Raw genomic sequence first — 14,686 nt, forward strand, 5'->3', positions numbered from 1 at the left:
CCGCGGAAAGGGGCGCGATGGATGAAGGTGCGCTGCTCCCCGGAGAAGCGCATTCGGGAGAGGAGGATTCTGCGAATCCCTCCCGGCTCCGTCGTGGGCGCTCACTCCAGAGGAGGAAATGGAAGCGAGAGCAACTGAACGGCAGTTTCTCGCAACCCCTGGTGAGTCAGGGAGGGCAGGTCAGGGCGTCGTTTGCCCGCAGTAAAGATGGTGGTGCTTCCTGTTTTCGCTGTTGCGGGAGAGGATTCCCTCGATTCTGGCCGTTCTTTACCGGCGGCTTCTGCCTGTCCCGATTTCACCCCTTGCCGGAGTCCTCCGTCTCTCCTTCCCCGAGCCGCTTCTTTTCTCGGCGCGTTGTGCGGTGATCCCGGGGGGGGGGTGCTTGCAAAAGCCGGGGGGCTCGGGTTTCCCCAGATCAGCTGAGTTTGACGAGCGGGGAAAGATCCGTCCTTCTGATGAAGAGAAAACGCGCTTCTGAAGCGAAGTTGCCTGAAGTGCCCGTTTAATGCTCGGTTTCCCTCTCTCTTTCCCTATAAAGCGAACCTGCGCCGGCTTCGGTAATCCTAGTATGGATTGCTTTTGCGTCTTCTTTATTCTAGGGTTCCCCTATGCGTTGCCCGTTCGCCTCTCGGGATGGGGTATATTGGGTTCTCCTGCGTTGCGTTCTCCTTCTGAATCCCGTCCCGGCGCTCGATCATGTTGCGCTTGTCCTCCTGTCCCTCGTTTTAGACCCGAGCCGGCTTCTCTCCAACCCCTCTTAGAGCCATTGGAAACTGCTACTCGTTTGTCCATCTGTCCCACTGGCAACGGGACTCCGGGGTCTGAGAGACCCCCTTCCCTGTCGCCTGATCGGTTTAGTTTATCAGGGATTGAACCTCGGGTTTTCTGCTTGTAAAATATTTCCTCCGTCGCGTTTCTATAGTAAATGCCCTAACGTCAGCTTGAAAAATAGTTACAATTTAAATGACAATGGCCGATAACGGTAAATCCCATAAAACAGTCTGTTGACAGATTAAACAAGGAAACTGTCCCAATCCTTGAGACTGAAATGTGATTACTTTAATCTTAGAGGAAATCCTTGTCAATTTCGTTGCTTTATGGAACTAGTACTATATAAAGAATAAACGTATTACTTAATTTCTGTCTTGTTGGAGACAGGGAGGGAAATTGGTGAAAGTAACATGACTCTCGCTGAAACTTACTGTTTTTTTTCCCTCTTGGAATGGGGAAGTTTACAAGTGTGTGTGTGTTTAAGTTATCATGATGTAATGTAACTGATTTACAATCACAGGATAGCAAAAACCAGGAACTATCTTAAGAAACAGAAGATGAAATGGATGTTGATTACATGCAAATCCATGAAATGTCAATATTAAAACATATAAAAATGCTACATGCAGACATCTAGAAACAAGTTCATCAGATTTCCCAAGCCTATACAGATAGTCCTTGACCTATTATCTTAATAGAGCCCCAAATGTTTGTTTCTAAGCAAGGCAATTGTTAAGTAAGTTTTGGTCTATTTAATGACCTTTTTTGACCACAATTGTTAAGCGAAACACTGCAATTGTTAAGTTAATGGTGTGGTCATTAAGCAAATCCAGGTTTTCCCATTGTTTGCTTGTCTGGAAGCCAAATGGGATGACATCACTCTTGTCATAAATACTATACTATACTAACTAGCATAAATATGTACATGCTAGTTGCCAAGTGTCCAAATTTTGATCATGTGCCCATAGGGATGCTGCAGTGGTCATAAGTATGAAAAACAGCCATAAGTCACTTTTTCAATGCTCTTATAATTTTGAATGTTCACTAAACTAATGATTGTACATGTGTGATTTGCTGTAAAGAAAAAGAAAAAGAAAAGCCATTAAGCATCACTATGAGAAAGGGGGACGGGACAGGGGGGTGGTATCTATAGCAATTTCTGCAACAATCTTTGCAGCAGAGGATTGACACAAAATGAAAAATGTAATGGCCAAAGTTCTATGCAAGATGATTTAATAGTACTATATTGACCACAGTTATTAATTCTCTAATAAGATCTTGCTAAAATTGGCAGCTCTTTGAAAGCAGTGGAAGTTTAAGCTGCTTTGGAACAGGTTTTTACTGAGGCTGATTGCTGAAACATGACATGCTAGTATTAAAAAGGAATTCAATTGTTTGCCAGTTCACTTTCCCTCAGTTCCAATTCTAGTATGGTCTACAAAATGAGTGGCTCCAGACGAAGGTCGTTCTGAATGTGTATATTTTTAGTGCTCGATTCCAATTGTTTTATTTTATTTTACATGGAACATTTCTTTCTCTTGAACTATGAACGTATTTTAAAATATTTTGAAAGTATTGTTTTTTTTAAAGGGATAGAACTATCTTTGAAATAAATGGTAACTACAATGTTGGAACTACACTTTCCAGAAGTTAAAAATTAAAAAATTAAAATTATCTGGCATAAATATAACATTACCATGCCAAAAGATGAGCGTCTATAATTCCCTGGAGAAAGCCTTCATTTTCTACCTTTTCCAAGATAATGCAGATAATTTAGCATTGTACTGCTTACTAAGCAACCTACCCTATGATGATACCCTCAGGTGCTTGAAAGTTTGTGAACCCTTTTGAATTTCAACATTTCTACACCAATGTGACCTAAAACATCTGCTCTCCACCACAAGTCCTAAAACTAGATAAAGGGAAGACAATAATACATTTTTCCATTTATTTATAGAGGAAAATGAGCCAAAGCTCTCAACACATTCATCCTTGCTGCAGTCCTCATTTATTTCCTCTGTATGATCCTCTTTCAGCTGATCACTCACTTTTGTATCAAGACATGTCACCCATTCATTCTTGACCCCCTTCCTTCTTGTTTTCACACACACACAACCCAAATAATTACTTCCCACTATAGTCGTTTTTGTTTCTCTTGATATACCAAGCTCTTGTTGTCAAATAACAAGGGAGAGATGCAATCTTATGCCCCATTTACACAAAAAGTCCCAGCAGAGGTGTGAATCCTGTTCAGGATCGTCCATTGCTGACATGGTACTTCATAGCTTGGCACCTTTTTTGTGGGGACATTTATATGTCTTCCTATGTCTGGGCATTCAGTGACCCATTTGGCTTTTCATTGGGAATTGATGTTAAAGTTGTCCAGCAGATGTTGTGCCAGTGGGCTTCCTGGATTTGCGTCTTCTGGTTGATAAATGAGGAAGGTCAACATGCATTGGTAGGAGTGAGCTGCTCATAATTTTTCTGTATTCTCTCACAAGTGCATTTTGGACTAAAGCTGGCAGTGCTATTTGGCTCAGAACAGGAAGCCAGCTAGTCAGAGTGGTTTTAATACATCCGCTTATAATCCTCGTAGTGTTGAGACTGACATCTAACTTACTAGTATGGCAGCTATTAAGCCACATAGGGGAACAGTATTCTGCTGCAGAGAAGACAAATCCTAGTGCTGATGACCTCAGGGTGGCATCTCCCCATTAATTCCACATAATTTCTGGAGTATGTTGTTCCTAGTATTGGTTTTTACCACTGTATTCCCTGGGTGTATCTTGTAGGAGAGAGTCCATTACTCCCAGGTACTTTGGATAAGGATCATAGGGGAGTAAGTTGTTGTTTAAGTAGACCTTTGGGGCTTCATATGCTAATTTGTTGTTAAGGTTGGAAGCACATAATTACTATTTTGCTGATGCTAGGAGTGAGCCTGCAATCATTGAAGAATTTTCCCAAGTTTTTAAGATCTTTGGACAGAAGGTTATCAGCTACCTCTATGTGCTTTTCTTGTTCTACTATGGCCAAATCATCAGGGTATCCAAATTTGTGTCTCTTTATCGCCAGCATATCTGATATATTATAAGATGAATAGCTGCAGGAGTTTGCAGCAAGAGCTCAAAAAGGCAGCTTTCAACTCTGTCTTGAGGTTTGACAGGTTTTAGAAGTAATATTATTTTAGCTTTTTTGAATTCTGGTGGGAGGCAGCTACTGGAAACTACATCTGAAAGGAATTTATCAATAGGATACAACAAATTCATTTTTATCACACTATTTTTTGCAATTGTTCTCTCCATTTTCCCTGTCAAACAGAACTATTTTAATACTCAGGATAGTAGCTATTGTCAAATCAGATTGGATTAATATATTGGCGCTCATGGGTATTTTGGCTATTTGAAACATGTTACTATAACAGTTATTGGGGGTGTGTCTTATAATAAGAAATATATTTCCTTTGAGAGTTTGGTGAGCCTTAATATGAAGAAGAGTCAGGCAGCTGGAACATCTGAGAATTAGTAAAATAATCCTCCCCTCCTTTTTTGTGCCTGCTGCAATCAGCTAAATGCTTTTAGAGGTAGCAAGGACAGGAAGGAGTGGGTGGTAAATAAACACCGATGACCCTCAGATTTAACAGACTGACTACAGTACTTGGCCTTCATTCACAGGCAAGGTCATCACTCTTGTGCTTTCTGCATCTGTCAATGGACAGCCAGAAAATTAAGGGGGAATCAACAACCATTTAGGGAAAATCCATCTTGTCTAGGGCTCTTAATATGTGTTTTTTGCTGCTTTATAAAATGAATTGTAAGCCATGTTACAAATGTTGGTATAAGCAAATCTAACCACTATTCATTCAGCAAGAAATTTCCCATTTGGATTCATCTTGTGCCCAACAAGTAGATCAGGACCATTTATTTTGAAAAAAGAGAAGCCAGTTTAGCATACTGATTTCTTTACTCTTTAAAATGCAGCCTTTGTAATTTTTCATGCTTCAGTTACAAATTACTCTTGTTTCATTAAACAAACACTGAGATTTGCAACAAAGCGTAGCAGTGCAAAGTACTTCTGTTCCAGAATCCCAAATTCACTTTCTTCCTGCTCCCCAATCTCTCAATTCTCAATTTTTCCCTTGGATAGCATTTTTAAAAAGCATGCTCGGTCTTTGTTTGGCTATGTTGCTCTTTTTTCTTTTCTTTTCTTTTTTGCTTCCTGCTTCCTTCCTCCCCAAACTTTTTCATCTTAAGCAAACCAGGATATTTCTTAGGCTTACTTCTACTTGGTTCTTTCTCATATAAAAATGATAACAGGTGTGGATATGACTATTTTGACTACATAAGGATCCACATTCAGAGCCTCGGTTAATCTTATGTACAGATACCAATTTAATAATTTAGTACCTTGTAACCAATATAATCAGTAGCAAGACTACTAAAAAGTGACTTTTCAGAAGTATTGAAAAATATTGAATAAGACCAGGTCATATTTCATTATTGTAATCCAAAAATCTGTGGAGAGCATCAGGTTTTCCAATCTCAGATGGTGAATACAGAATTTAGCATTTGCATTTTCTATCTATCCCTGTATATTTAAAGTTTATCCAGGATTTTAAGTGTGTTTTTCTCTTCAGTAGTGTATTCTAATATTCAGAAAACTGATTAACTCTAAAAAGTTTGAAAGACTAGGAAATGCTTTCCCATTGGGGAAAGTAAGTTAAGATCAAAGCTTTTGGGAAATAGGTCAGAGTGGTGGATAGTTTCTTACCCAGTCAATGAAAGTTTGCAGGTCACTTTTCTCCCCTAAAGAAATTTCGTTGACCCACTAATTCTGAGCATCTTTCAAATGCCACAAGATTCTAGCAAGAAGAGTTCAAAAACCTGAAGTAGTGGCAGTTTAGCATGGCAGCCTATGCCTTTTTCAACTTCAAGAAACCATTTCCCCCTTCATCCAAAGGTCAGTTCCTTTGAAGTTAAACCTAGCCTTTTCAAAGACTAACCAATATGAATTTATTCTGAAGTCTTTGAATACGTACTTACAAATGTTAAGATCAAAACAAACCTGGGTGAGAAAGAAAGGGATTTTACCTTATAAATTTGCTACTTGTAGAAGGGTATATATAAGATCCATGTCTTCTATTGATTCATGATGCATCAATCACAAATATCAAATGTATGCAATTCTATATTAAGGCATGAAAAGCCCCTGTTAATAAACCCCCTTTGCTTTGATTGAAGTAATTTGTACTTGGGAGGGAGATGAAAAACCAACTTTGCAAAAGTATTGAGTCTTTCTCAAATCCAGGAACTGGGTTCTTTCCAGCTCCATGCCAATCGTGTGCCTGAATTTCATAGGCAATAACAATGGTTTTCCTTCAGCTCCCCCACGTGAAGCTGAAAGGCTGTGTTTAGGCAGCAGTGTCTTCAGTACCTGGGCTGAAGCAATAGTATCATTTCTACTGATGTGTTAAGGTTCTCAGCATCCTTGTATAACGGGGATCTCCAAACTTGGCAAGCAATCCAGACTTGTGGATTTTAACTCCCAGAGTTCCTAACACCACAAATCTTAAAGTTGCTAAGTTTGGAGACCCCTTCTGTATAAGAAGGAATTATTGTGGTGTTGAGTTCCTGTTTGCCATTCTGTGTAATGCTCCAATAAATTAATAGAAGGTGAAGCAGCTGGCCAGAAATTAATATATAGGGGTTTTCTTTATTTTCCAGATTTCCTGGAGAGTACTTGTTGCTGCATCTAATCTGCCTCAAAGCCAACAAGCGTCTTGGTGTTCAAGTGAAGACTTGAAACAATATATGCTTCTTTGAATCCAATCCAGCATTTTAACTACCTTAAATTATCTCCTCTCTTTGTAGGAAATTATTGATCTCACTGGAGAAGACATAGTTGTGCGAACAGCAGCATGCAATGACTTGGAGATAATTGATCTTACAGAGCCTGAGGAGGTCATGATCAACTCCCTCCAGAACCATAGCTGCTTTGCCTGGGACTTGAAGCCATCAACTTCAGTCTGTGCTGAGCCCATCTGCTCTTCTAATGGTCTCACTGTTGTTGATGCTGAGAGCAAATGTACTGTGCCAGTGGCCATGTGGGTTCAGGACCGTGAGCGATCTTCCCCCAAAGTAGGTGTAGGAAAACTAGACTACCTTCCAAGTAACAGCTTCTTCTGCCATTCCAACTACAGTGAGGAATCTGAAGGCAGCAGTCACACCACTTACAACAGTGATTTGGGCTCTTTGGGAAGTCCTCAGCTAGAATCTGATGTTTTCTCTTTCTCATCAGGCAATGACGGTATTGAACGCCCCATGCCCTTGGACAGTGTAGAGCCTCCCCAGGCTTGCTCATCTGAAAAAAAATCCAGCTTGCAGTTCTATCCCCAGCATCAGAGACCATCCCCAAGCCTCTGCTACTCTTCTTTGAACACTGCCAAATCTGTAGCTGAAGCTGCTCGGCCTTTGCACCAGGCAAACAAGCCACGGCGTGCCATGGAATCAAATGTCCAGGAACAATCCAAGCGGACTGATATCAAGGTCTGGTTGAAAACACTGCAGTATTGTCATGGAATCCCTGTACATCATCCCCTTCTTCAAAATGTGGTGGAAAAGGAGTCAAGAAAGGTAATTTGCAGGAGATAAGCACATCCCAAGCAGGACTTTGAAGTCCACGCCAGTCTGGATTTTAGAATTTCTAAGACTCAGAATAGCCACGAGATACATTGGCTCCACAACTCAAATAGGCTTGGTTTAGATTGCATAGTTTGTTTGCAGAAAGCTATCAGGTTGTCCAGCTCAAATGAATTGCTAGGATACATTTCCTATCAAATAAAACAAACATGAGAAAAGTCATATTTTTTCATCAAAAAGTCAGTGCCACTATAAGTAGATACTGACATGGTGGGAAAAAACAGCCATTGCGGGGGGGGGGGGGGATTGTTTGTTATAAACATTTTTGGGTGTAAAAGTAGTAGGTGATTTTATGTACACACAGATTTGTTCTGCTGAATTTGCAGATCATAGGATTTAGTCTGCCTTTCTATCTAAAGCCAATGGTAGCATCAAAGCTGTTTGCACGGCTAGAGATCTTTTCTTCCAGGTGCATTACATTTACCCCATTAATAAGGCATAAGCTTTTTAGTCCAAAAATAGTAGAATAAAGTTTTGCCATATGACAGAGATGGAATGGAATGGATCAAACTGGGACTTTCAGCAGGCATGGCCAGACATTTGGGCATTATGTTATAATTCCACATTCAAGGCTTTGTTAATAACAATTATGAACATTAAAGCCTTTTCTCTGAGATACACCTGATAAAAGCAGAGTTCCTCTCTGATCTCATTCAGGTATCAGCTAAGCCAAAATATGATTTACTTGATTTTGGCTCAGTATGTTATGGAAATTCAGCCAACTGTATTAATTCAGTAAATTACAAAGGAATAACTTCTGGATTCTCACAATTTGCAAATCTATCAAATCTCAACTATCAGGTGGTGCCTTGTTACATTCTGGTTTAACTGTTTGGTATTGTGTTATAAAAACTTACTAACAATCTCACCTCCTCTAGGAGGCACAAAGTTCATATTAAAGTACAGAGAGCAACATGTTCTAATTCATGTCATCCTAGCAGTGTATGTTTCTTGTTAAATCTTCTTCCTTAATCAAGTTGTCAAACAGAATCTCCAGCTTGGTTACTTAAAGGTGGAAGGCATCACATCAGAAAGGATAAGGCTGAGACCAAGCAGGTTGTAATTGTTGTGGTCCACTGGCAGCCTGCGGAGCTGGCAGCAGAGTCAGACAGTGAGGAGGTTGGGGAGGAACATGGGCCAGTCCTGGAGTCTGGGGAAGGCTTGGACGAGGGCTCTGTCTCGGAGGCAGAGAGGGAGCCAAAGCCATCTGTTAGTTATTTGCTGCCTCCGGAGTCTGACATCATCGAGGCAGAAGAACAGCGGGAGCCTGTTACCAGTGTGTGAGTGCGCAGAGCTGCCAGAAGGCAAGAACAATTAAGAAAACAGGGTTGACTTGGGCGTAAGGCTTGGAAATGATTGGCCCCTCGCATAAGACATAAAAGAGGAGTGAACGGGAAGTGGGCCTTTGCAGGAAGCAATTAGTTCATCTGGTCGGTTCAAGCTTTGAAAAGTTCTGTTTGACTCTGTGTGCTAAGTTTGGCCTTGCTCTGCCTTTGGCAATTGGTCTCTGGCCGCATTCCAAGGGAGATAAGGTGGGTGTTTATCAACATTCCCCTGAAAGACTGTGGCAACTTGAGCAGACATCTGTCGGAATCTTCACAGACTGTTTGTGAAGCCTTGAGGGCTGTGAATGACCATAATTCACAGCCGTATAAATAAAAAAGGTTTTTGGGACTAAGATTGTGATTTATGCTTCCTCAGGAAATCTAGGTCAGAACAGTAATAGCCAACATCCGGATGAGGCTTGAGCCCAATAAGGCTATATGTGTGTTCAATCTAATGCATTTGGCATGATAAACCAGAACTGAGATATCTAATGTGGTACCTGTGGACACCTCCTTTAGTGCTTGTCAGAGCCACTGTACTACTCCACTCATTAATTTCATAAAGACTGTTGAAAAAGCAAGTACCAGCCTGTTTTTAAGAGTCCTTGGAGTCCATATAGACCTCTTAAAAAATAAAAATGGTGAATGGTTGTAACCCACAGCTTTGTTGATAAATATATCTAGTGCGCTGAAAAAGATCAAATGAAGGTGATGAGGAGTATCCTGGAGACAGCAGCATCTGCACAAGCTACAAAGATATTAAAATAATACATGTGAGATAACATAACTATGCAAATAGAATGACATTGAGATGTTTAAAGAAAGTAGAAGAGTCGTGTCATTTGTTTGATGATACTATCATGCAGGTACAGTCATTTCTTCTCCATCCTTACCTTCCAGCCTTATGTACCAATAGGGTGCATCAAGGAATCATATCACCAGCCAGCTAATGGATATTGTATGATGCTGGTTACACCACTATAGCAACCTTCTGAAAATAGACAATTCATACACACCCCCATTTTGTGTGTGTGTGTGAGGGGGTGAAACTTATAATGTGTGTCTGTTGCTCCAAAAGAGGTTAGGGATCACTGAACAACAGCAAACATTGTCTAATCTTCTTTTTTTACTGTAAAAATAGCTTAATTTCCCAGAACATTCAATTTAGTGAAGAGGTTCAATGTAAGACCAAACACACAAGTTTTGCAAGGTTTGAATGAGAAATAAAATTTCAACTAAAACTGAAAGAAATATTCTAACCAATGTCCATAATGTGTATGTAGCAATCAAAATTATTTTTAAAAATGGGCAATCTGAACAATAAAACTATCTGAAGTTTTTCACCCCATATAATTACTGCCAGATACTATATGCATGTTCATCTTCCTTTATGCACAGGATAAAAGACTAAAAATCCAACCTATTCCATTCCGGAGATTAAACATGGTGTCCAGCACAATTGAAGAGAATTTTTTCCAGGGAACTTTGGATTTCCTTATGGACTATGTATCCTCTAAATACTACCCACCAAAAGATGTCACAACCTATGTGGTCAGGCAGATTCTGCTGAGCCCAGAGCATCAAGAGGGGCAACAGGAGATACAGAAGGATGCTTATGTGTTGTTGATGAAAATCCAGGCGTAAGTGTTCTCCCATTCCTCCAGTTACTTGGTAGGATTTTGCATCAGGCCATTATGCCTTTCTTAGCTTTGGGTTATGGTATCAGGTATCAGATCATAACTGATAAGGCAAAGCTTTGTTCCCAGAGGTTTTCTTTGATATTATTTCTAAATGCCATAAGTGCCAGAGCTCAAAAGGATTAGCTATCCCTGCCCTAAACTGAAGGGATTTGAGTATTAATCTTTTTTTTTTAGCAAATACAACCCATAAAGAAACAACAATTAGTTTTAATTTGAAATGTATTACATCTAAACTGTTTAGCAGAAAGTTTTGACAAGTATGTTGTGATGGTATAAAAAGCTTAATTTTAATTTTTAGACTTCATCCAGCAACAGTTGATACAGTGGTGTGGGACTGGCAACTGCTAAACGAAGTCATGGAAGCGCAGGTATGTTGATGAGCCCCCTTTAGATGAGAAGAAAAATCCTTAATATGTAAAAGCAAACAGTTTGAATCAGACCGGTCTGCTTTGAAGATACAGCAGAAAAAGCCACTGAGGTTATTATTAGTAAACCAGAGCTTATTAAGCAATCTATCTTGGAACCACATGACTGTTCTGAAGGAAGAACTGAAATGAATTAACCCTATTATGTGTGGTTTTGATGCAGCAAAATGCTCTGCTTCTTATATCTTGGGCATCTCTACGTGGCCCTTTTATTCAACCTGAAAACCCTAATTGTTCTTGAAAACCTTCTCTGCACAATGTAGCCTCCCTGTCATCCGCAGCTCACAGTCAAGCCACCCGACTTCAGGTTTTCCTGAACCAACGCTGAGTTACATTGTTCACCATCTCTCCGTGTTTCATGCGCTTCCAGATTCCACTTATGGCCACTCACTCATATACTCACAGCCTGGTGGGGCACATGCATCTTATAAGCCCCACTTGTTTTCTGCCTGGGATTTCCAAACAGGTGCAGCTAGAACAGCCAGGAGTCACAGTCCTAGTCAACTGCTGGGAAGTAAATCAGGAACACACACAAATCACTTTCAACTGAGCTCTGGCATGTCAATTCTTTGGAATATCTGGAGTCCCTATACGTTTACAGAAGTAGAAAAACTGGTCTTTCTCCCCCCCCCCCCCTGTAAATTTGTTGATTTGCCAGCAGTTGATAGGATGAAGGGGAGTGTTGGAGCTGTGGTCACGCCCAGCCTTCTTTGTCTGCTTCAGCTGACATTTTCCCTTTGTTTCCCTAATCCTTTGTTTCCTTCTTATCTACTTCCTCCCAGGGACCTTTTTTGACAAAGTTCTTGGTTTTTGTCCTCTCTGCTTACAGCTTCATCTTTAGGTTACGGCAGTTTCAGCCTAGTATCGCATTAGATTATTTGCACCAAATGTTGCTCTTTGGCAGCAACAGAGTTGCTGATGTAATAGGGTGTAGGAAATGACCAGGCTAAGCCCAGGGGAGGGGGTCAAACACATAATCAGTCCTGAGTCCCTTCGCACCCACAAGAGATGGCTAGTTAAGCCCACTTTAAATTCCTTCTACTCTTATCTCCCGCTAATTTCCCTTGGCCGGTCAGATTGTTGTAGAGCTCAAGCTTACAATAAATTAGCTATACCCATTTGAACTGTTGGGATCTCCTAATTTTCCTGGCACTTGACATAGAGGAGGGATTTGCCCCGCAGCTTTTAGTCACTTTCAGTTGGTGAACATGTCAGCAGGCACAACAGCAGATCTTGCACTAGCTAAATGTAAAGGATTCTCCTATTCCCCCTAATGACCCGCAGCACTCTGGGCTAGGGGTGTGCAGGATTGCTTTTCTACCATGACCTTCGTGTTATGAAGATTTCCCCAATATTGATTGCCTGCCTGAAGCTGGTTTAATAGGAGCACTTCTGGAGGGTTTTAGTTTAGTTTAAATGTGGGATGGCACCAATCATGTGACTGTTCTGGGGTGGGGTTCTGTTTTGATTTTTTTTTTTTTTTTAGAATGCCCTAAATAGCTAAGTCTTGAATTCCAAGAATAAAGTTGGATGCTGGATCACCCACAAGATTAGCAAATATTAGTAATTCAATCTTTCTGTCCAGGAAATTTCCTGTTTTAACTGTTCGCTTTCACTGTTGAAAGAGCAGAAACTGTATGGATCACATGCAGCTGGCAGAGTCCTCTATGACTACCAAGCATTGTGTGCAGTACACATCATTTTGCAGCCAAGCCCATCTGTGAATCAGGCCCTCATTCTTGTTTTTGTTCTGGCTGCATGCATAACTTCCGCAAGTACCAACAGGTTCTTTTTAAAACCCTGGCTGGGTTGATTCCCCGTATCTAGCTGCACTCACATAAAATCTATACACAAACAAACAATATTAATGGATTGATAACGTGTTTTATCTAAAATGCTAAAACCACAAACTTTGACACAATTGAATTAATCTGATAGAACATGGTACAAAGCTAGTTATTGAGATATGCCTCATTTTTATTACTTCCTGGTGCAATACCTGTTTTTCACCTCAGTTTGTCCATTATGTTGGTAACCAGTTTACTTGGGTGCGCATTCCACTAAGTAGGCAGAACAATTGCTTTGTAGTGGTACACTAGTGTGATTCATTATTCTGTTTTTCAAATTGTCTGACATCCACAGGAAGAGATGATTCCTGGCCGAATCCTCTTCTTACAGTATGTGATACAGACCTTAGAAGATGACTTCCAAAAGATGATCAGGACTGGTGTTCTGCACAGATCCATTGCCAAGGCAGTGCTTTCGTGTGACAAGTGCTTCGGAAATGTCAAGTAATTTGCATTTTTACTCACTGAGAGGAATCCTGGGGTTCTGGGAAAATCTCTGTTTGCAAATATTCTCCACTGCTTTGATGTATTGCAATAGCAAACTTGGCAATAGCAAACTTGCCTGAGTTTCAGCCAAAGCAATGGGGTTGGAAGGTGTGGGATAAAGTAAATAGCAGGTAGGGCACTTCCTCCTCTCTCTTTATGCTTTTTCTGCTTCTCTTTTTCTTGCTGTGTGCAAGCCTGCCAAATAAGAGACAGACTGCTCTTTTCCAAGGTCTGGTTTGCCTTCATGCAAAGGGCTATGGGATTTAGGATGAGGGATGCAAGTTCCTTACTGCCCACCTTAGAACACTATAAAAATATTGTGAAAGATTAGTCCAAAACCCAACTATATATATGAATGGGACTCACAAAGAAGAAATGACAACGATGGCTGTGGCAGAGTGAAGAGTCAATGTGTAAACCAATTGTTCATAATTCCTCTCTAGATAAGGAGAGGACTTGAGATCACCCACAAATGCTTCAGACAGTTGCTTCTCGTGCAGAGGTTGCAAGCTCTAAACCTGGTGGGTTTACAGCTGTGCGAGATGAGGGTAATCACGGCTGGAAACTGCTTGTTAACTACTTTTCAGCTTTTACAGTGGCAGATGAGTTTCCTTCAAACCTTAGCAAAAAAAAAGTTTTAAATATAAGTTTAAGGACATTCTAAAAAGTTTCTAAAACAAACAGAAAAAGAATGGTTAAAACTCTGATTTTAGAAATCCAGATTTTAGATTTTGCAGACTAAGTGTCCAAATAAATTTGAAATAAGATTTTGGAATTAATTATAAAGAATATTTCCTGTAAGAAAATGCTTTTGTTTTAGATTCTTAAAAAAAACACAAGTATTTAAAGTTTAGACACTAAATGAAATTAAAGGAACAAAAGATTATAGTTAAAAGAGAACTCAAACATGATAATATAGAACGAAGCAAAATTCTTTAACATTGGACAAACTGAAGGATATTTTTGAACAATTGATCCAAAAGTTAATTTTAATTGTATCTATCTCTATAGATTTTGTTTAAAAGATAATATGGAAAAGGAACAAGTTCTACCTGACAAAATCGATTTGGAAATGGAAAGTGTCAGGCTACGTTTTAGAATGACATGAAAAAAAGATGTCACACTGAGCATATGAAAGAAACTGGCTGATGTCTTAATAATTAAAAGAAATATACAAATAAGAAACCAAAAGAGTGACCTGGATAATTTTCCTGCATTGGATATACAAAAGAGGCTGGTTTAAACTTTGAAGAATTTTGTGAAATGGGACAAAGAAAAAGTGAAAAGAAATCAAGTTCTAGGATCTTTGAAGAGATTAAAGATCAAGATCGTTAGAAGTAAAAGAAAGAAATATAAAATTAGTTTATTTGATCAAGGTTAAGATAGATTTTATCTCTGGAGATTCTTACTGGACTTTTGCTGACACAGGACTAAAAT

General features: G+C 39.9%; 1 protein-coding gene across 1 annotated transcript in view; it reads left to right on the forward strand.

The window, feature by feature from the left end:
- Positions 1-14,686, forward strand: part of SIMC1 (SUMO interacting motifs containing 1) — a 21,651-nt gene continuing 6,965 nt past the window's right edge. Inside the window, exons 1-5 of the mRNA XM_081934103.1 lie at positions 1-161; positions 6,639-7,400; positions 10,190-10,431; positions 10,790-10,859; positions 13,059-13,207. Of these exons, the coding sequence (XP_081790229.1) occupies positions 18-161; positions 6,639-7,400; positions 10,190-10,431; positions 10,790-10,859; positions 13,059-13,207 (1,367 nt within the window). The 5' untranslated portion in view covers positions 1-17. The remainder of the gene's footprint in view (positions 162-6,638; positions 7,401-10,189; positions 10,432-10,789; positions 10,860-13,058; positions 13,208-14,686) is intronic.

The sequence above is a fragment of the Natrix helvetica genome, assembly GCF_964273705.1.
Source record: "Natrix helvetica genome assembly, chromosome: 1".
In the NCBI taxonomy this organism is placed as follows: domain Eukaryota; kingdom Metazoa; phylum Chordata; class Lepidosauria; order Squamata; family Natricidae; genus Natrix; species Natrix helvetica.